The following is a 22994-nucleotide window of genomic DNA, read 5'->3' as shown; positions in this document are numbered from 1 at the left end:
ATAGTGTAAGTATGTAAACCTGTAACAAGTGCTAAGCAGTGCACCTCTGGCTACAGTCAGGTGCCCAGCACTGTTGCTTTTGATTTATTGACTTTGTCCCTCAATAAAACCCTGTTATTTCAATTAGAGGAGCAAGGAGAGAGCCTTGCTAGAGAGCTGTTGTCCTGATGCTGAGGCAGAAATGACAGGAACACAACACTTAGGGAGGTGGAACCCCCCTGCCTCTTTAGGCTCTTGGCTCAGGTTGGCTCTGCTCTCATGAAATTTTACGCTTATGCAAGTTGATTGATTCCCCAGCACGGGAGACTGAGGGGCTTTCAGGTATGTTTTGGGGGGCTGAGGCAGACCATTCTTCCCTGACCACTACTTGACAGTCCGATACAGCTGACTAATAAGAGATTGTGGTATGCAAGGTGGCATTGTGTAAAGGGTTGCACCAAGAGACGCTCTGGGTATGAAAAGAGCAGTGCTGTTACAATTTGTGGTGTGCATTAACTGAGTTTCAGGCAAGTTCCTGGGCTCAACATGATGGTTTACCTTTGTGTGTCCTGCTCTGCAAGTGAGATTTCAAGTCAAGCACTGATAAAAGTAAAGCAAGTGCCTGGAAAACACAGTTAAGATACTTTAAAATTAGGTCTAAGAGCACAATGTTTGTGTTGTCTGTGGTGTGATAACAGAATTTAGTAGTCTTGGTGAATTATTTCTTTCCATCCTTCTAATGAGTGACCATCCTAATTATCAGTTAGTTTGGAGACAGTGACTCGCATGCATCTGCTAGCTTGGGATACTCCTTCGTCTGCCCTACCCTGTTACAAAGGTCACACTGTTCTAAATCTTTGCCAGCTATCAGAAACTTGCAGATACATCTGGTTTCAGCTAATTTGTGATTACTGGGACATCCAATTGTGCCAAAAGTGAAAAGTGCACATTGAGGAAGACTGCTTACTTCATTTTCAAGACCCCTGCCCATGACCATCGGAGGGCAATGTGCAAGCACCAAAAGAGAGGAGACTTATGATAATGAGTACCCAAACTAATTGTAATATCCCCACCAAACTCTCGGGAACCTAATGAATATGCATGTTTGTGTGTAATAAATATCTGCTTGATTAACCCCTTGGTGTGCAAGTTAGGAGGAGCAATCCCCCTTGCACCTGGTGTTGTAATAAACATACCTGCTTTAAAACTCTCTGAGTTCCAGAGTTTGATTCCGTGCTTCAGCACGAGGCCTTGCACTGGCCTGGCTTCTAGCCTAGCTGTGCTTCCATGGCAATCCTCGCTGCTTGGGTTTCTAAGGATGTAATTTCTTTATTATCACTTCACACTGAAAGGTTTGCATTTGAAAGAAACGGCGATTTTGGGGACTGTTTGCCCTTTAACCAGGCTAAATGAAAGGCATCTCGAATACAGCAATGCCGCCCCTGCCGCACACCGGGGACCGAAACCGGGCCTGTGTGGGGGACATGACATGACACCACACGACAGCACCCGACCCTGCTGGCAGCGGCTGGGCCGGCTGAGGCACCGCCTTTTCGCCGCCTCCGCCAGGGGGCGCTGCCGCCTGCCTGGCTCTCGCTGCCAGCGGCGAGGAGGCCGCGCGCAGGCGCGGGGCGGGAAACTGGCACCAGCGCTGAAACCCGGCCCGGCTGCAGGGCGCCGCAGGTAGGACTGGGGGAGTGCGGGGCATCCTCCCCCCTCCTCGGCCGGCAGTGGCGGCTGGGGCTGTGCTGTGCTGTGGGGAGCCGGCGGAGAGCTGGGAGTTATCTTCGGTGCTCGCGGTGCTGGGTCTTGTGTGGTGCATCCTCCTCAGGCGTCCGGTATCGCCAGCTCCGGCGGCAGTTTTCCTGCCCCGTGAGGCTTTGGTGCGGTGCTGCCCAGGGAGCGACCCCAGGCCGCGGAGGTAGGGCTGTGGGCTGCGGAGCCACTGTCTTCCCGCTGCCCCCCCCCTCCCCGGGCCTTCCCGCCTCTCCGTGATCCCGGCTGCTTGGTGCAGGAGGATGCGCGCAGTGCCTGTCCCGCCTGGCGCTGCTCGGAGCAGGGCGGGCGCAGTCCGGGGCTGAAAGCGGAAAGCTGTGGTGTGTGCCCCCGGGTGTGCTTTCATTGCAGCTCCGTCCCGCGCTTCTGTCAGTGTGTGATTCCGCTGAGAGACCCGGTTTGTTATGCTCGTGCAGTGCTTAGGCAGTAACTGCAGCTGTAATAAATGTTAGTACTTAGAAATGATCTTACTTAAACCATCCTGTCAGTTTCTGCTGTGAAATTGTCACGGGATCTGTCTGCGGCTCTTGCCAAATCTGCATTAACTTTGATTGAGTTAGTCATGAAAAAACAAGGCGTTTTTTGGCATTTTCTCTGTTTTCTTTAGCAAACATGAAGGTCATCACTTGTGAAATAGTGTGGCATAATAAGGAGCCTGTTTACAGCTTGGACTTCCAGCACGGAGCTGATGGGAAGATCAATCGACTGGCCTCAGCAGGTGTGGACACAGCCGTTCGGGTAAGTTTTAAACCTGTTTGGTTTGTTTTCATAGCTTGTGCAGAGTATGAAATGGCTGGTTATCCAAGACATTAGGCTGTTGACCGGTGCATGACACTGGCAGTGAATGGTTTAAGGAGGGTGTGAGATTGTACAGGTACATGGGAGATTCCTGTTATCCTTGCCTACCGTCCTTGAGTTCTGCTTCTGAGTGTTGCATTGTTATTCTTAGAAAACATCTTTAGTTGATTGTTGGATGATAACTCTCAGTAGAAACTGCTAATTTAGGTCAAAGTCTTATAGGGTAGTAAGAAACAACTGGGTTTAATCTCTTTCTTTGTTCATCAAATTTGAATTCTATCTGCCATTTTAGGAGTAGCCACTCAGCAGTATGAGGTCTTTCTATAGCCCTTTTCACTCAGTTTCGGATGCACCTCTGCTAAGTGAATTTGTGTTGGTGCTGGCAAACTTTGTAATCGGTTGTTAATGCTTTCGAGAATCGCTTATGAAAATGCTGAATAGCATAAGCTTTAAAACATGTGGCTGTCGCATTCACCTTTGCAAAATCAGGCAGTTGTTAATGCAAGGACTGTTCCTGTCATCCAGTGATCTGTTTGTTTCTCTAAAAACCCTGATTGGAAAGCTTTGGGAAATTGAGGGCATTGGGTAAATCATGTTCTTTTTATCTGGATGTTGGTTAGCTCCTTAAATAAAAGTTAATGGCCAAGCGAGGCACAATTTCCTTGCAGAGAAATACATTGAATTTATTTTGTCTATTTAGTTAACAGCTTCTCTATATGGAAGGTAGACATAGTGGTCACAAATATGCCAATATTTGTTAAAGTATTTATTAGCAAATTATAGTGAATGATAACTGCTGTGATATGTGCATGATTACAATGCCTCTTTCTTTTGGAGATGGTAAAGGGGATAAACGTGATTAAAAATTATGGGGTTATTCCTAGACGCAGCTGAATTTTTTCCTTCCCTCACTGGCAAATTGACTTCTCACCTGGTGCTGTATGCATTTCAGGGATTTTGGCTATATATAGTTTACTGAGTATATGTTCATGCTTATACATATACGTATTTTAGGGCCAGAAAAATTTCAGTCCTTTTTGACATGAAAGATTCTGCTGCTGTTATCTTCTTTTGGAGGACCATTGCATGAAGAGGGGAAACTGGTAAAAGTTAGAGGTTTTAATTCATGCTGTTTCATTGTTTGGTATATTCCTACCATGGCCTAATTGCTAGGTTGTTTTCTGTCTTGTTTTGTTTTACTCAGCTGAGGCTGCATCCAAGAGTAGATAATTTGAAACACCTAATGGGATTTAGTTATCTGTGCCTTACTCCCACAATACAGAGGTGTAACAGTGTTGCTCTTGTGACTGAATCCCTGCCCAGGTAGAGCAGTAGGAGTAGCATTATTATGCGCTGCAAAATTGAGAACAAGTGGGATCAGGAATTCTTAAGCCAGCATTGCTGGAAAAGTGTCCGTACATGCAGCTGTCATAATGCTGTTGTTATGATCAGTGGGGAACTGGAATTATAATTCTTGCTCAAATCTGTTTGAAACCAGTAAATCTATTGGCCTTTGGGATATACTGCAAAGCTCAGACTTCTGAATGTGTTTTAATCCTGTAGTAATCAGGGTTTTTTCAGAGTGTTACAATTTGTGTTTGACAGATCTGTTAATAATATATTGTAATTCCATGCTATTGAATCATTGTATTTATAGGCTTGTCAGATACCTTTGAAGCTAGAGATTGTTGATGAATACAGACAGAGTGATATTATGTGTTTGTTTGGTTTTCTGTTGTTGGGTTTTCGTTGGGTTTTTTTTCAGTTTATTGTAAATACACAGTAATATATTTCATCACACAAAAAAAGCTGCAATATAAATACAGCTTGTGGTGGTTGACCTTGGCTGGCCACCAGGTGTCCACCGAGCTGCTCTGTCACTCCTCTTCCTCAACAGGACGGGGGGAGTGATACAATGGGTCGAGGTAAGGACAGGGAGATCACTTACTAGTTACTATCATGGGTGAAACAGACTCGGCTTAGGGAAATTAATTTAATTTATTCTTATTAGAGTAGGGTAGTGAGAAATAAGAACAAAACTAAAAATGCCTCACCCTCATCTCTCCCCTTCCTCCAGGTTCAACTTCACTTTTCCTCAACTTGACTCTTCCTCCTCCCTCTGAGCAACACAGGGGGGTGGGGAACGGGGCTGTAATCGGTTCATCACACATTGTCTCTGCTTGTCTTTCCTCCTCAGGGGTGTACTTCTCACACTTCTCCTGCTCCAGCATTGGGTCCCTTCCATTTGCACAGTCCTCCACAAACTTTTCCAACATGGGTTCTTCCCAGAGGCTGCTGTTCTTCATTAACTACTCCGCTGTGGGTCCTTTCCACAGGGAGCAGTCCCTCAGGAACAGGCTGCTCCAGCGTGGGTTCTCCATGGGGCCCCAGGTCCTACCAGCAGACCTGCTCCAGTGTGGGCTTCTCTTCACAGGCCACAGCTCCTCCTGGTAGCCTGTTACAGCATGGGCTGTCCTCAGGCTGCAGTTTCCTTCACGTCACATCTACCTGCTCTGTCATGGTGTCGTCCACAAGCTGCAGTGTGGATATCTGCTCCTCTAGGGACTTCTGTAGGCTGCAGGGGGACAACTTCTGTCGCCATGATCTTCTCCAGCGGCAGCAGTGGCATCTCAGCTCCAGCACCTGGAGTACCTCCTCCCCTCTTTCTCTGACCTTGGTGTTTACAGAGCTATTTCTCTCATGTTTTTCTTGCTCTTTTCTCACAGCTGCTGTGCAGTGTTTTTCACCCTTCCTTAAATATGTTATCACAGAGGTGCCATCTGTGTGGAACAAAGGTGTTGTCTTTGAGCTGTCTGGAACTCACTCCTGAAGCCTCTCCCAGATATCAAAACCTTGTCATGTACACCTAGTACACAGCTGTAGCTCACAGAGGGAAAGTTTATGGCGCTACTGCAGCTTTAGCTATGAAAGCTTCACATAAGTTCAGAAAGACTGCCCAAGAAATAAATTGTGGATTAATGAATTGGTGCATATATATTACATTTTGTTCCTGAAAACTGTTTGTAATGCTTCTTTAACTAGATATGGAAAGTGGAAAAAGGGCCAGATGGAAAAGCAATTGTGGAATTCTTGTCCAACCTTGCCCGCCATACAAAAGCAGTAAATGTTGTGCGCTTCTCTCCAAGTGGTGAAATCCTAGCATCTGGAGGAGATGGTGAGAACTGCTTTTCATGTGTCTTATGTGAGAGAATTGTAATGTTGAACTAAATGTAAATGCATTAATGAAATGGTGACTGGGAAAGAAAGTAGCTCTGTATGATTTCTTCTACAGATGCTGTTATTTTATTGTGGAAGCTGAATGATAGCAAAGAATTGGAACCATTGGTTTTTCAGGAAGAAGATGAAGCTCAGCTCAACAAAGAGAACTGGGCAGTAGTTAAAACTTTAAGGTAGCTTAATATTTTATTAGTTTTTCTATTCAGTGTTTTTGATTCTCCATTGGCTTTTATCATCTGGTACAGACTGCTCTTCAGTGCCCTCTAAAATTTTCTTGCTGTAATACTCATCCTTTTATTGTATTTAACTTTTATTTTTTTGATAGAGCACCAACCTCCATCTTCAGTTAAGGCGGAGTTGGCATTTGTGTGGTATAACTGATGTGCTTTGAAATTGGTTCCTGAGGTTTACAGTCACTGAAAGCTTAGCATAGAGTATAAAATAAATGTGTTTTATTTACTAGCTTTATAGTGGAAATTGTGATCATTATTAAAGCAAAAAGTGTTAGTTAAGATAAAATGATTCCTGAAATTTTGCCAGATAGTAGCTGTGAGGGTTGACTAGTCTTTTTCAACTAATTTACATTAGTAGTTAAATCTACTGCATTATACAGCTTTTGTTGCAAGTATACGATGATAAATAGAATATGCACACTTTGCCTAAGACTAATTATTAGCTGATAATGGTAAGGCATCAAACCACCACTGTCAGGTGAATTATGAGAGTGTTCTGTTCTCACTCTCAGTTGAAGTCTGAAAGAAATTAGTGGTTCTGGACTCAGAAATGCATTTTGAATGAGCAGTATGTATGACACTGTCTTGCTTTCTGTGTAGTATCTGTTAAAAGGTTTGTTCTGTACCTGTCTATACTGATAAATCATTACAGGTCTATAAGTAACTCTGCTATCCACAAATGATATTTTCATTGCAACTCCTGAGGTTTACGTGAGAATAGATTTGAAAGTGCTAGTGGGATTGCTTGAAGCACCAGTTTGATCCTTCAGAAACATTAATCTCTTAGAGCAACCAAACCTAGTCCCCCTTCTCTAAACTTAGTGTTCCAAATATTTATTACTGAAGTTACCACACTGCATGATAAGTCTTCAGATGACAAGAAATAGAAATTGTTTTGATGGAACCCTTCTAGGTGCTTCTGAATATGTTGCAACATTTGTTCAACTGTATCTAAAATAATCTTAACTTTCCATGTTTCACGTGATTCTGCTGGGTATGAGTGTTTGTTTACTGCTTTTGTGAAACCCTTACAAATGCAGGAAATTTTCTTGAGTAGCAACACTTCCTAATTGCTTTGGTGTAGTATTATATCTTCTGTTTGTACAAATCCTAGCAATGTTTGTTTCTGGATCCGTAGGTATGAATTCATAAATTACTTCAAATATGGGGTTTTCATTATCTTTGAAAAAGACCTGTTTAAAAGGAAGGCTTGTTCTACATTTTAGAATGTGCTTTTTTAAAATGCTCTTCTACCTTCTGCCTGTGGAAGCATTTTCTAAAGCTGAAAGTCACACTGTTTGTTTTACTTCAGTGATGCTTTATTTGTCTGTAGTTGCTTTTAACCTAAAAATGCATAAAACTCATGTTTACATGTAGCTGTTAGTTTTTTGGTTAAAAATCGATTTCTTCTTTTCTGCCTTCAAGAGGCCACTTAGAAGATGTGTATGATATCTGTTGGACCTCAGATGGAAATTACATGGCATCTGCTTCTGTAGATAACACAGCTATAATGTGGGATGTCAATAAAGGTAAATGCTACATTTTATCACTTCTGTGTCTTCAGTCCTGGTGGAAGTGCCTGATGGTATTTACCAGCAGAGTTGAAAGTGTGTTTTTGTTTGTTTGGTTTTTTTTTTTTGTGATTGCTAGATATCTAGGATTGAGAGGCCAGCAAAACTTACACATCAGTTATCTCTTCACCTTGGAGTATTTGGGAAATAAGCCACCCAGTTTCCCTCTAAAATAAACTCCTACACAATACAACAATATAAGCTCTGATACAAGCAGCTTGTATATTAGTTACTCCACCCCAAACCCCTACAAAGAAACAAAACTTGACTAGTATCAAGAAAAAAAACTTGACTGGTATCAGGTAACTACCTACCTATGTAAAAAATAAGGAGCAAGTATAGGATGAAGTCTTTGTTTTACACAATACGACTGGTATTTTTAGGCAACATTAGGCAAAACACTTCTGTTCATTCTCATCCTAGTGGAGTGATATTGCTTGTATTTTCCACAAAGGCCAGTCTGTAGAAGTCCTGGTAGTAACACCTAGGTTAGGTTGCTTTACAGTGGCTTGATGTTCTCTTATTATTGTTACATTCACTTTTAATTTAATATGGAAATACTTAACTTTCTCTAATGTTAACCTTTTCTCTCACATTTCTAATATTTAGTGTCTAATTAAGAAAAATATAGTAGAATCCAGGTTAATTTTTCAGTGCACACACACATGAAAATACAAATGTTCTCCTGCTGACATTCTGTGTTCTTAGTTTGGGTGTTTAATGTTGTTCCCATCTAAACAGTTACACATACTCCTTTTCAAATGTCTTTAATAAATACATGAATATGCACTTAAGAGAGTGTGTGCTTAGAGCATAGGTGTAGTGGCATCGTGACCACATGTCTCTTGCATCTCAGACTGCTTGTAACAACTTTAAAGGCATGTCTATTAGAATTGTCACTAAAAAAAGCTCAATAGCCTCCTAAGCTGGTATGTTATGTATGTGTAGTGTCGTCCATTCTCACTGCTTTCTTTTAGCATGCAGTTAAAGCCATAGAGGACGCTTTGTGTCTTCTAGGCAGAGACACAGCTAGTAAGTTGGAAGTAAGCCTCAATTACTGGAAAATGTAAGCTCTGTAATTGGAAATTGTATGTACACAAAAGGAAAGAGATTCAGGGATAGCTTCCAGTAATACCCAAGCTAAAAGCTTTCATGGTTTTCAAAAAATGTCTGGAAGAAAATTAATAGTAGAAATCCGTAGGGCTGTTCAGCACAAAGAGAGCATCACTGGCTTAAGTCCTTGAGGTACAAACTGTTGGCAGCTTACAGGCTTTTTCTAAATGACAAATGTTTTGAAATACTTCTGTTTTGAAATATACTTACCTTGCATATTTAAGGCCTAAGCCAAACTGCTTATCTGAGTTAAGTTTGTAGGGAACAAGCTTTAAACTGGCATGTCACAATTTACTGTAGTTGTAAAGATTCTGGAAATAAAGCAACTATTTCTGATATTCTTATCAGGTACTGTCAAGTTAAAAGTTTCTTTAAAAAGTGTTTTCTCTACATGTTTAAATATTTTGTTTTCTTCCTTGTTATGAAGAAATGTTTTAAAATATATTTGATTTTAGAATCTGAAAACTGTTTGTAATTGCAGGACAGAAGGTTTCAATATTAAATGAACACAAGAGTTATGTCCAGGGAATAACGTGGGATCCTCTAGGCCAGTACATTACAACTCTTAGTTGTGATAGGTGAGCTATTTGTCTATGTGTTTTGCCTTAGTATTATTTCTTACTTGAGGATGAACTAAAAGCATGTGTACAGGATAAATCTGACTTTTATTTTAGTTTTATTCAGATTGTTTCTGCAGAAATTTGGTGTGAAAGTAAAATGATATTTTAGTTCATCTTTTGCTTACAGTAAATGATTCCTGAATCTGAGTGGTGTCTCTAAGCAGCAAATAAGGTTATGTAAACTTCTGTAGAAATTTTTCTTCACAAAATAAGCTTTCATGAGTTTGATCATTATAGATATCAAACATTTCTTAAGAGAGTGCTGCATTCTCTGGTTATTCATGAGCTAATAAGTTCATCCTTGTTGTTTTATGGAAAGATATAAACAGGTTAAGAAATAAGTTAAAATTGTTTTCCATGGGTATCTTTCTTTTACCCTCTCCCTCCCTCCATCCCCAACAGTTTTCTAAGTGGTGTCATTGGGAAAGCTAAACACACACATTATAAACTTGGCCCTTATCAGAACTTTAAATAAGCTTAAACTGTTTAGGGCATGTGTGCTACTCTGAAGGGGTTCACAGCTGGCTAATAAATGAATGTCATCTGGCACCCACTGCAAAGAAAATTGCTGTAATAATAAAAAAACAGTCTTAAGATTTGCAGTAGGGTCAGAAAAATTGTAAGTTAATGCCAACTAGGTCATTATGAGTCTTGGTCTTCTGATAATCTGTTGTGTGAGATTTGTGTACTTTTATTAAAATGAACAGCAGGTAAACACAAGTGATAGAATGATACACAAGTTTTTGTCTTGGAGTGAAGTTGCAAGCAAGGGCAAGAACTAATCTTAAGAGGGGAGATTTCCCACCTCTTCGGGTTTCAGATGCTTTTCTGCAAGGATAGTGAATAGCTTCAGCTCAGTGGGGATCTAACAGGAGTCAGGCCAGTTACCAAGTCTGGGTACTCATCAGGCGCGGCTGGGGAGACCTTTTCCCCCTTTTGCCAGACCAGCTTATCTGTGTGACATCCAGAACCTTGTAGTTACACAACTGCCTCAAGCTGCTTGCCACAACCTTACCTTCTATTTTTATTCTGAACTCTATACATTATTCTTTCTGGATCAGTATGTTAAGTTGACAGAAAGCTGTCAGGTTTTTGTGTTAGGTTGGTTTTCTGCCAAGCCAACATAATTTAGTGAAGGTCAGAGCTGACAGAAAAGAGGGGGGTCGTGAGATGAGCAGTTGCATTTACTTAGGCTACCTGCTGTCTTAGTGAGATGAAGTCAGGGAGTTCCAGTGTTCTGTACAGACATGTACTCCAGTTTACATTTATTCCAAAGGAAACCAAAGCATAGAGATGTAGCTAATTGTCTTTGAGGTGAGTTTCCACTTTGCAGAAACATACTGGCTACTACAACAGGGGTAGGAATGGGGGAGGCAATTCACTGTTTGCTAGTTTTCTCGTTCCTTCCTGAATGCATAAGCTGCTACTTCACAAAGCTTATTGAGTCAAATAATTGCTAGCAATGCTTTGAGTATTTAGCCATCAAAATATGTCCTTCTGGTAGTGTCTCATGAATAGAGTTATAATTAATATGTGATTGTCATTTATATTTCATGGTTCTGACTGAGAAGTGAGATCCTGCAGTGTTGTGTGAAACATGGGGAGAAAGGAAGATGTTCCTCGCTAACTGTGCCCTCTGTTGTGTAGGGTCTTGCGGGTATACAACACACAGACCAAGCGTGTAGCGTTCAATATTACCAAGATTGTATCTGGATCAGGAGCTGAAGGAGAGGTACGCTGTTCTGCTACTAATGGTTCTGGAGAATGTGTTAGGTGCTGTTTTATATGAGTTGTTCTTTTCTGTGAAGCCAAAGGCACAAATGTTTTCCATTCAGGTAATGTATAGCAGACATTTTTGTCTCTATCTTATTTTTGCATGTTATGGATAGAGACTGATGCAGGTTTCCTGGAACATTACAGAAATGACTGAGAGAGCGCATTGCCTGCTGCTATTGATCTCTTGCAAGTTCAGTGGTTTAAAGTAGTAACAAAATGTCTTTGTAAATATTAAAAATAGTGTGGAAAAAAATAATATGCATAGTGAATTCTTAAGGGGAAAACTTAAAATATGTCTTGCAGAATCTGTAAGTTTGTTAATGGATATGACATAGCAAGAGTATTTTAAAGTCAGCAGCCTGAAGTTTTTTAAAAGGTAGTCGTATTTTTCTAGGAAAAACATGAACTGGGGAAAATTTAGGAAATTCTGTCTTACTCAAGGAGGTAAACCAAAGATCTGTTTCCTCCAAAACTGTTTTAAGTAACAGTAAAAAACACCACCAAGCTGGCTGTAACTTTTATTCCTTTTCTCTTTCTTGTGAAAAACATTTGTAACAGTGTTAACAGAGACTGAAGAACAGGCCTGAGAGAGGGCATTTTGATATAAGTTCTCTTTAAACCTCTAATACTAGAGTTAAATGCTTAAGGAACAGGCTTTTATGTTGACTGTTAAAAAATGTTGTTTTCCAGGTCATTACTATTTTTTGATCACTAGTTTAATGTGACTGCTTGTGGGGTGTTTTGATTAGTAGTTGAAAAGGGATCAAGAACTATTTTTCTTAGCTGTAGAGAATTTTTAGCACAGCAGAAAGTGAGTTTGAAGGAACCAGTGTTTTTTAAAACATTTATCTTTTGTTTTAGAAGTTCCATCGAGTTACTGTACAACTGGATGGCTTTTCTCACTTGAATTCCAGCTGAAACATTCATGGCATTTTACATAATCTATTTTCAATGTTACAGGCTAGGAGCTATCGAATGTTCCACGATGACAGCATGAAGTCATTTTTCCGCAGGCTCAGTTTTACTCCTGATGGCTCCTATTTACTCACTCCAGGTATATGAGAATGTACACTATAACTTACATTGTGTCTGTTATGCTCTAGTTTGAACATGTGTCAGGATTGCTAGGGAATGCTTATTTATCTTAATTAAAATTTATCTTAATTAAGCCATTCCTCAGTCCTCTTATTGAAGAAAATAGAGACTTCACAGTACTCTTCTGTTAGCAGTTCAGAATGTCAACTTTCTGCTGTGATAAAAATAATATTTATGGCATTTTACTGAAACATGTGAATTGCAATAATACAGCTCTGTTAAAATAGAAATGAAGGATAATGAGTAGTTCCTTTTGACTGGTCTCTCTTTGTAGCCTTTCTTAAGAACACTCTGCAGTCATAGTAAAAATAACATTGCAAGGTGATCATTTTGCCCATATAAGCATTGCTTTTCTAGATGTCTGACAACATCAAAAGAAGCATTGAAGAAGAACTATATAAGGAAAACAAAAACAGCACTAAATAAATATTTGGGATATTTTCAAGTTGTGTTCAGGTTGCACAGCTCTTGCCCAGCTGACAAGCCTAATTCCTGAGAAGTAGAATGTTTATGGACATAAAGTATGTACCTAGTACCCTTTTGAGTAAATGAGTAATGTTTTAACCTTTATTTTTGCAGCTGGCTGTGTTGAATCAGGAGAAAATGTAACAAACACCACATATGTTTTCTCCAGAAACAATCTTAAAAGGTAGAGATTAATAAGATGAAAATATCTTTTATATAAAGAAATAAAATTGCAATGTTGATTTTTAAAATACTGATTCTTTATGAAAGGCCTGTGGGTCACCTGCCATGTCCTGGAAAAGCAACTCTTGCTGTTCGCTGCTGCCCAGTCTACTTTGAGTTGAGACGAGCATTTAATAAAGGTACTGTAAATCCTTTAGGGAGTATGATTTTACAGCAAATATGTGAAGAGGCCAGTGTGGCTGTTTACTGTTTTATGCCCTAGCCTTTTAACACTCCATTAAGGTAGTGTTTTCCACATCTTAGAAGCTGTTTCTTGACTCTAAGACCCTGAATTCACCTTAAGTATCTTGTGAGTAGCTTTTGATATAGTGGATAAATATTCTTACTTAGCCTCTTAGGCTACACTAACACTGCTTAATATTAAACTTTTACTGTTTAGTTTAAGTAAAAGTAAATAACTTGGCTTAGCAGTAAAGGAGTGACCCACTGAAATATTTTCTGTTAGTCTCAACTGCCCACATCACAGAAGCACCAGAGGGTTGGTGCAGTTTGCAACAACCATGGATGTTTATTCAAGAAAGCCAAACCCAAAGCAGTGCTGGTATTATTGGCCAGAACAGGAGTTCTGAGGATGGGAAAGGATTGTATGAAGTTGCATGAAAATTTACCTGGAAATTGAAATCCAGCCAGTGTGTCCAGCAGTGTTTATATTTTAAGACTAGTTTTTGATCAAAAGGCAGAGCTTTGCATCCTTACAGGATCATTTTCTGGTATTCCTTAAAGGATTTAGAGATTACCAGTTGTTGTGTTCTCTATTTTCATCATAATCTTTAGATTCATTGTAATGGTGTGTTGCAAAGAAAGGAGGTGAGTGTCTGGTGTAGGCCTCTGTGACACCTCTAAATGGAGTGTTTAGTTTCTGCAGCATATACTCAGAAAAGTGAAAATCTTTGGTAGTCTAGAAATCTAAAGATGTGGTGACCTTACGTTAAATTAATGTTAATGGCCTTAGTGTATAGCTTCCATAATCATCATAGAACAGGATGATACAGGAGCCCTGTATACTGGAAATTTCCGAAACCAGCTAGCTAGCATGCAGCTTCCACTGGAAGCTGGCATAATCTGGCCTTACAAAGACCAAATTTTGCAATGAAAAGACTAGGTAGGAGCTGAACCCAAGGTAACACAAATAGTGCTAAATCCATTGTTTTGACTGAGTTGTACAGAATATAACACAGTGGTATAAATTTGTTGTGACCTTGGTTTACGCTATATTCTGAGGTGTGTTTGTTTGGACTTTAGTCTTAAAGTTGTTATGAATATGCTGAAAAAATCCAGCTGGAATATATACAACAAACTTCACAAAACAAAGCAATAAGAATCCACGTGGACAAAGCTGCTGAATTTCTCTCTCTTCAGCTAAGACAATAGAGGGAAAACTTCAGACAAGAGAAATGTTAGTACTTGACATGAAACTTTTTATAGAAGTGCTGTCTTTTGAGCTATTATCTTGATACTGATTAATAATGTAATTTATATGTTCATGGCTAAGCTACAGCAGTTACTACATTTCAATGAATACAAAAAATTCTCAGTGTGTTCATTCCTTTGCATTCTAGATGGAATTGGTCAGAAATCGTCTCCTGCTCTATTTAATCTGCCCTATCGACTGGTGTTTGCTGTTGCTTCAGAAGATTCTGTGCTTTTTTATGATACTGAGCAGTCCTTCCCCTTTGGTTATGTTTCTAACATACATTATCACACCCTGAGTGACATTTCATGGTAGGCAACTATTATATTCCTAAGATCTGTTGTGATGCGGGAAATGTCCTTTTTGTATGTTGAAGTTCTGCACAACATCTTGTGTCTTGTATTTTTGTTTCATTTATGATGCACGTGTGGTCACTGTCATTGCAGTGTGTGAAGAGCAAGCCACTTATTTTTTTTTCCTTGTAAACCAGGGAGTTGTGGTTCTTATCAGCTGAGAAACAAGGTACAAATCCTGAGGACAAGCAGATGGAAATTTTTATGAAAGCTATTATTCTAGGTGCCCATGGAAAGTACTCATTGTTCAGGCAGTGTAACTGGCATTAGTAGACTTATTTGGAGGTTTTGGAAGTCATCTCTCTGAGTTCAGGTGTCTGTATCCTGACTAAATTCTGCTTTATCAGGACAATTCTGCTCAGTAGCTATTAATTTAATAGATGAAATAATTCATCTGACTTGATGTGGCAGATCAGAACTGAAGCTGAAAATTGAACCTGTCTTACAATCAGGACACACCCCTCTGCTGGACAAGGCTTCTTTTCTCATGCTTTTTCTAGCCAGTATAACTAAGCTGAGGACCACACGGAGGCCTCTCTCAGAGTACTAATTGAGGTTCAGCACTGTCAAAATCATGTTGTGTCAGGAAAAGGTCAGTGAAAGAGAACAGAAAATCAAGTGGTTGTGATCAGTGATAGATAGACATTGCTTGGTGAAATAAGCATGAAGAGCCCATTCAGGTGAGCACCATGGTGATTTGAGCATTGCCTCTCCTTAGTGCTAGGAGCAGAGCCAAAGAGCTTGAATTGCTCCGTTGGTCTGAAGAAGAGAGTTTAGCAATATTTCAGAAACTGTGACTAAAGATTTATGTACCTGTGCCTACAGGTGCTGGCAGCAGCATGTTACAGGTGATCATAGATGACACCAGAGAGATTAGATCACAGGCAAAAGCTAGAATTGAAGATCTTTGTTCAGTTGAATTGGATGTCTTTCACTTGACTGCAGTTTTATTAAAATGTATGCATGTATTTGGGGATGGGAGGAGGAAAAGACGGGTACAGCATCTATTACAGGTGCAGGGATGAGGATTGAAGGAAATTTCTGACCTTTACTCTTAATGGGGAAAAAAAATCCCAAATAGGTCCAGCGATGGAGCCTTTCTTGCTATCTCTTCCATGGATGGATACTGTTCATTTGTTACCTTTGAGAAGGATGAACTTGGAATACCACTGAAGGAGAAGCCACAGATAAATGTCAGGACTTCTGGTGTAACAGAGAAGAAAGTGAAAAAGAGCCAGCCACACAAAGTCATTTCCCCAGGTTCTAGGCTGGCAGAAGCAACTCCTCCTAGCAGGGTCACTGATCCCAGCACTGTCACTCTCCAACCTAGAACACCCACAGCTGCTGCTAAGGACTTGCCTTCCACACCTGTTGTCATAAAAAACATTCCAGTATCATCCTCAGATGAGAAGAAAATCAGCCAGTCAGCCAGCCAGAGCGCTAAAGCAAACCAGCCCAGGAGAATTACTCTCAACACTTTACAAGCATGGAGCAGGACACCAAGGTGAGATTTATATTGCTGTTTCCAGTTATAAATATGAAGGCCAAGACAAGCTGTGCTTGTGCTATACTTAAAGGTTGAGATGGTGTCTTGATGGTAGCTTTCTTGACGTGGTATTTTTTGTTCCAGTTGTATTACAACTGGAAGGTCAAAATGCCTCCTGAATCCTAGTATCAAAATTAACCTGACCCTTATGCCTTGTCTATATGGTAGTAACATTTTCAGTATGAGGATGGTACCTGAAGTCTTAAGCTGATGAGAATCATTTAAAGACTGTTCATAAAATATTTCCTGTCAGAAGAGTGCAAGTGTAGACAGGCCTTCAGTGTGCTCAGTCATGGGTGTGGGACTTCATGCACTGATTGAGGTCACTTCCTAAGGTGAAGATCTAAGTTTTTAGAAACTACCTGCAATCCATGTACTGATTGTCAAACATCCTGCAATATAAGATCCTGAACTGGTGTGCATCAGTAAGGGGGCAGACATAAAAACAAGTCTATTTTAGTATTGAAAGAGATTATTATAGATTCTCATAGGCATGTTTTAATTAGGAGGTGGCTAGAGAGGAAGTGGTGAACAAGAAAGCAGATTAGTGGATTTCGTCAACACCTGCAAGGAAAATTTTGGAGATGATGGCTTTCTACACACCAGTGTTCATCTGTACTGGAACTAACAAGTCAAAGGGCTATAGGTAGATCTAAGCAACTTTTTCCTGGAGGGTGGGGTGACTAATGGAGCTAACCATTTTCTTTTTAAGAGAGAGAAATGATATTCAATCCTATCAGCTGATTATGCCATGAGTGTCATCTTGTACTGGCATGTATGGTGTTACTTGCAAGGCTTTTTTTTTTTTAATGATCCAATCCTCTGCCACTTTTGTGCTTAATTTTTAAGTGCCATCCAAAAGAGATGTAGCAGAAGAAAATAAATTTATTATTGGACCTCAGTGGGCAAAAGAATTCCCTGCAGTTTTATGAATCTCAAGTGGACAGGGCTAGGAAGTAGTAGGTGCAGACAGTCTTAATTTTAAAATATTTGACCAGGGTACTGTGCTCTGATGGTATCAAGCAGGGCACCACATAAAACATGCAAAAGTACTTTCTAGTGGGAAAGATCACTAGTGGTATTCAAAGTGCTTCTGAAAAATGCTCTATCATATAGCAAGAAGAAAAAATGTATAATATATCTAAACTACATTTAAATTAAACTGATGCTATATGAAATAACCCTTTAAATAAATCATTTATGGAATAATGCCTTTAAAACGATTGAACTGTTGCTACTCTTTTAAAGGAGAGTAAACTTGACTCCACTGAAGGCAGATACACCAGCCTCTGCAGATGCAGTTCCTATACCTCCTTCCTCAGAACAAGAACATGGTAAGTTCTGCTACTTGCATTTGTGGCTATTAATATGCAGCAGTCTTTTGCCAGCCATTCTTTCTATTATAGACTTATGTTATAAGCCTATAACACAAGCACAAACCTAAACCTAGTTGCAGATTCTAAAGCTTCATCATTGCCCTGGAGTATTTGAAAGCTTTTGATAATACGGTGTGTTCTCACTGTGGTTGCTCTTGAGCAGCTGCGTGACATAATGTCACTACAGTTTTGGGGGAATTCCAGGCACACCTACAGGTTGAGTGGAGAAGAGATTCAGAGCAGCCCTGCAGAGAAGGACTTGGGGGTGTAGGTGGATGAGGAAATTAACATGAGCTGGCTTCAGTGTGTGCTCGCAGCCCAGAAAGCCAACTGTATCCTGGGCTGTATCAAAAGGAGAGTGACCAGCAGGTCGAAGGAGGTGATCCTGCCCCTCTGCTTTACTCTTGTGAGACCTCTCACTTGGAGTATTGTGTGCAGTTCTGGTGTCTTCAACATAAAAAGGACCTGGAGCTGTTGAAGCAAGTTCAGAGGAGGGCCATGAGGATGATAAGGAGGCTGGAACACATCCTGCATGAAGACGGGCTGAGAATGTGGGGGCTGTTCAGCCTGGAGAAGAGAAGGCTGCATGGAGACCTCATAGCAGCCTTCCAGTATCTGAAGGAGGTCTACAAGGGTGCTGGAGAGGGACTTTTAGTTAGGGACTGTAGTGACAGGACAAGAGGTAATGGGTTCAAGCTTAAACTGGGACTATTTAGGTTAGATATAAGGAAGAAGTTTTTTACTGTAAAGGTGGTGAGGCACTGGAATGGGTTGCCCAGGGAGGTTGTGAATGCTCCATCCCTGGCAGTGTTCAAGGACAGGTTGGATGGAGTCTTGGGTGATATGGTTTAGTGTGATGTGTCCCTGCCCATGGCAGGGGGCTGGAACTAGATGATCTCAAGGTCCTTTCCACCCTAAGTATTCTATGATTCTATGATTAGATGATACTGAAACTGAGAAGAGTAAATTCACTTGATTGTAATGTTCTCCAGGTTCTACATGTGGGTTTTAAAGACTCTTTAAGTTTTCAGCACACCATAGTTTCATGTGCTGGACTCTCAAACCGGGGTTGGGTTGGTGTGATTTTTGTGTTGGGCTTTTTGTTTGTTGTTTTGGGGGTTTTATTTTTCTGTGTGTTTTGGGGTGTTTGGTTGTTGTTGGGTTTTTTTTCTTTTGGTTGTTTTTTTTTCTGGTGAATGGTGAATATTTCACCAGACCGTTTTACTTTCTTAATCTGTGTTTACTTAGCTTAATGATTCTGCTATCTTCCTGTTTCAGAGAGGCCATTATCATCTGATGACAGTCTTCAAAAGCCCCCAGCATCAAAACGTCCTAGAACTGAGGATGTGGCTCTTTCTACATCTACTGAAGATCAAATCGTCTGTAATTCAAATAAAGACTAAGCTTTTAGTAGTCTCTTCACAGTCTGAAGGAGTTGCAGCCCTATCTGAGAGTGGATTTCTTTTTGCAAATGTTAAATCCTCAATTCCTGATTAAAGTACTGTCTGTGTATTTGGCATAGTGCTGTGAAGAAATAAAGTAGCAGTAGAAGACACAGGGTTCAGGAGAAGAACTAATTGGGAAGTGGCTTTTAAGTTTTTCTACTTCTTGAAGAAATCATTCTTCAAGAAATGCCACTGCTTGAGGAGTCCCAAAGTGGTGTTTATAAATTGTGATATTTGCCAGTAGCCTGTCTGGCAAAAGAATTGAGTTTACAAGGACTTAAACACATTCATAATGATTTGTTGTGGTTTAAGCCTGCCCCCCCCCCCAAAAAAAAAAAAAACAACAAAAACAGACAGTTTCACTCAAGCATCTTGGTTTATATGCTTAGCAGTGTGCAAAATAATTCATGCTTTCTAGCACATGTGGAGAGGAAGCTGATGTTCACAATGTCTGAATGCAGCAGCATACAGTGTGACTGATATTGAAACATAAATCGGAACTTGTAACTCTAAGAAAGAAGAAAACAAAAGGAAGAAACCCTCTGAAGACCTGTTATAAGCATTAAACAGTAGAAGAAAGTTCTGAATTGTTTAGTTTCTATATTAAACAAAACACAGACATGAGGTTTCCCTGAGGCAGCAGGATTTGAGCACATACATTAGAAGTTTCCCCCTTTCCTTTTTTTCCAAATCTTCTTCAGTCAATACAATACAAACCCAGTTCTAAAAGTTGGTTTCTTTTTTAGCATTTCAAACTTGGACTAAGCATTTAGCATTTAAAAATTGAACTAAGACCTGCAGATAGAAAACAGTGGGACCAAAATATCTGAAAATCACTACACTGGATTTCCTACGGTGTGAAGACCTAGCCTTCCCAAGTAGAATGATCATCCACAGTACTCTGAACTCATCCACAAAATTTTCTTTAACATCATGGACTTGATTTTAAAAAGATAATTGTTAAAATGTGGATAGTCATTCCGGTTGGTGATAGCATGTGGAAGTTTTAAGCAGATTTTTTTTCTTATAATTTAGGCTATTATTTGAAGTTCCACAATGCACAGGAGGGAAAAGCTGGAATTCATTTTAAGGCTCTTTGACTTTCATTCTTCCCTGGATATGGTTGGTTTTAAGGTGTGTAAGTTACTTATTGTTTGTTTTCTGTCCGTTTTTAAGAAAGTAGTACTTTAGAAAAACAGAAATAGAAATGTTTTCAGAAGTGATTCATGAAAATTTCACAGAGAGGAAATACAACTTGTGTTGGTGTTTCAGGCAAATGAAGTATGTTGCCTACAATTAGATTTCAACAAGTTAATAAGCAGAGAGTTGTAAGACATTTACTGTATCTTTGCCTTCAGCCACTGAGAAGAGGATGGAGCTTCAATAAACTTACCCAAAGCTGGATTTTCTTCTAGTGAAGAATGTAAATGAAATTACTAAGCAAAGCCGCACCTAAAGCTGTGTTTTTCCGAAAACAATCTACCTGAAAATTGATAGGCAAAGCAAATAATTGTGACTAATATGCATTGCTGCACTTGCTTGAGATTGTTATTTCATCTTTCTGTATGACAGTGACCCATTAGTACAGTACCGCAATGGGCTTTGTGCACTGCAAAGGATCCTTTGAATTGAAATTTACACTTCTAAATGCCAATTACAAAGCTATCCTGATACGTATTTTGAAAACTTTTGGTTTTGGTAAGGTTTTTTGGGTGTGTTTTTTTGTTTGTTTTTGGGTTTTTTTTGGGGGGGGGGAATGTTGTTGGCTTTCTTTGCAGTATATTTCAATGTAAACTACTCTCTGCTCTTTCTGCTGAAAACAAGTAGGTTGGGTACATTATTATAGTGTTAACTGGCATACCTGGTCTCTGTAGACTTCAGTCTTCAGATGCAAATTGCTGGAGACTACTTTCATATCTGATCTCTGTCAGAATGCAATACCTGATATTTCAACTTCCCTAATAGGAATTCCCTTGCCAGTACTACTTGTCTCTTGCCACTATGATTTCCTAGTTCTCTGATAATTTTGTTACTTGGTATTTGTCAAATTTATACGGTACTAGTTTTTTAAAGTTTTTCCATAAATGGATGCCATCTTTTGCATAATAAATTACTATCTTTAACACCGTGACAGTCAGAATTGTAGATTTCTGGTTTTTGTAATTATTTCAGTCACCAAAGGGCCATCCCCACACATCATTCATATTTAAGACATTGAAAACTATTCTTGCAGTGTTTATAGAAAGCAGTTTCATGGGTTTTTTTTCTGTCATGCACTAGTTTCTGCTTCAAAACAGAACATGCCCAGTCTGATTTAAACTCTTTGCTTTATAAGGTGAAGTATAGCATAGACATCATTCTTTCAAGGGTGCTCTTCAACCCAGGTTTGACATAAATGTCATTTTTAATTGGCCATGTGAATTGTTTGTACTTCAAGTGGACCCTGAGTTCATATTCCAGCTGTGAATGTGGTGTGTCACATTGCAGTGCCTTCTGCAAGGCTCTTAACCATTCTTGACTGCTATCCTGCTTGTACTATCCTGATGAGACAGCATTGTTGAAAAATGCTCTGTCTACATCTTTCACCTTATAGCAGTACAAGGAGGGAGCTGAACTCATAGATTTAACTTCTGTAAGAGGCAGCAAATTACTGCCAAACTCGGGGAACCATGGAACTTTTGGGTGTCCAGGTGCTGCGTCTGTCAACATATTTGGTACTGTGTGTGTCAGTATCCCTATGGCTACTGCATAGATAGTCTTCTGCATTGTCCGATACTTTAAATATCTATGTGGACTATATATCTCAGAGTTCACGTCAAGGGTAAGTGATTCTTTCCCTGTTTCAGAGTGGTTTTCTTGCATATCTTACGTGTACTTCTCTGGCTTGATCACAGATCTTTTAAAAGGTCATCTTTATGTCCCAGTTCTGCATACTTTCCTATTTAAGTATGTGTCTGTATGTATATGTAATCACTTTCCCATGTCAGAAAATGTTCGTTCATTACTTGAAACCATCTGCTTTTTTTCATAAGGCAAATGAAGGACTGAAAAATCCCAGGCTGCAGGCACACAAACCACGGGACTTCTGTGTAAAAACAAAGTGCAGAGCAACCACTGGATGTCACTCCTCTAGCAGGATTGCTCCTGGGACTATGGGGGAAAAATGCCGGCAGTAAGGATGAAAGAGAAAACTCGGTTTTCTTTTAAGAAAAACAAGCTGTAGGTGAATCTATGCAACAAATGTATGTTATCAACAAATAAATTGTATTGTTCCTACAAGCTTCCTTCTAAGAAGACAGGGCTTGCTTTCTGATGAATTGCATTTTATAATTGACTAAGGATGGTAAGTCCATGCAGTGATAGCGTTTCTCTGTAAAATGATAACCTGGAATGCCACACACAGCCCCAGACTTTCCAAGAATGTCTTAAGCATCATTTCTGTTGAAAAGCAGTTTGAAGAGTGGGAGGGATCTGGAAGGCAGGTGGAGCATCTGGTTAGTGTATGTTCTGATCACCTTTCAACTGTCTTGCCATGAGTTGCCAAGTTGTAGTACACCCATTGTTACAGGTACACCAAGTATTTCAACATCCAGGACTTGTTGCTGCCACCACCAATGCTAGTACCTACTGCTCTGGGTGGGAGCAAGAGAAAAATGTTTCCATGCCCCATCTATAAGTCAAAACCAGTTAATCACACGTGTACATACAACAATCTCCTCTTATATGTCCTAACTGCTGTTAAAAGGCTACACTGCCATGTTTTTTGTTGTCCAGCCCCTTAAAAGGAAATGAAAAATAAGAAGGCAGAGTTACATAAAGCTGCTGGAACCAAAGAGACAGTGGCCATGGAGGGTGACAGGTGTAAGAGCAATATGCAAGTAATCCTCAGGCATGGAATGCGTTCTGTGAGCAAGAGCAAGAAGACATGCGACTTCTTACTTATGTATCATTTGTGTT

General features: G+C 39.9%; 1 protein-coding gene across 1 annotated transcript; it reads left to right on the top strand.

The window, feature by feature from the left end:
• The first annotated feature begins 1598 nt into the window (after positions 1-1598).
• CHAF1B (chromatin assembly factor 1 subunit B) lies at positions 1599-21168 on the top strand. Its single transcript, XM_005151800.3, has 14 exons — positions 1599-1662; positions 2363-2493; positions 5596-5728; positions 5846-5963; positions 7449-7552; positions 9189-9285; positions 10975-11059; positions 12064-12157; positions 12778-12847; positions 12934-13025; positions 14466-14628; positions 15752-16174; positions 17465-17550; positions 18871-21168. The coding sequence occupies exons 2-14, from the start codon at positions 2368-2370 to the stop codon at positions 18993-18995; spliced, it is 1716 nt and encodes a 571-aa protein (XP_005151857.1). The 5' UTR covers positions 1599-1662; positions 2363-2367; the 3' UTR covers positions 18996-21168.
• The last annotated feature ends 1826 nt before the right edge of the window (positions 21169-22994 follow it).

The sequence above is a fragment of the Melopsittacus undulatus genome, chromosome 2 (genome assembly GCF_012275295.1).
Source record: "Melopsittacus undulatus isolate bMelUnd1 chromosome 2, bMelUnd1.mat.Z, whole genome shotgun sequence".
Taxonomy (NCBI): domain Eukaryota; kingdom Metazoa; phylum Chordata; class Aves; order Psittaciformes; family Psittaculidae; genus Melopsittacus; species Melopsittacus undulatus.
Note: the sequence above shows the minus strand (reverse complement) of the source record. Positions and strands in the feature narration are given on the sequence as shown.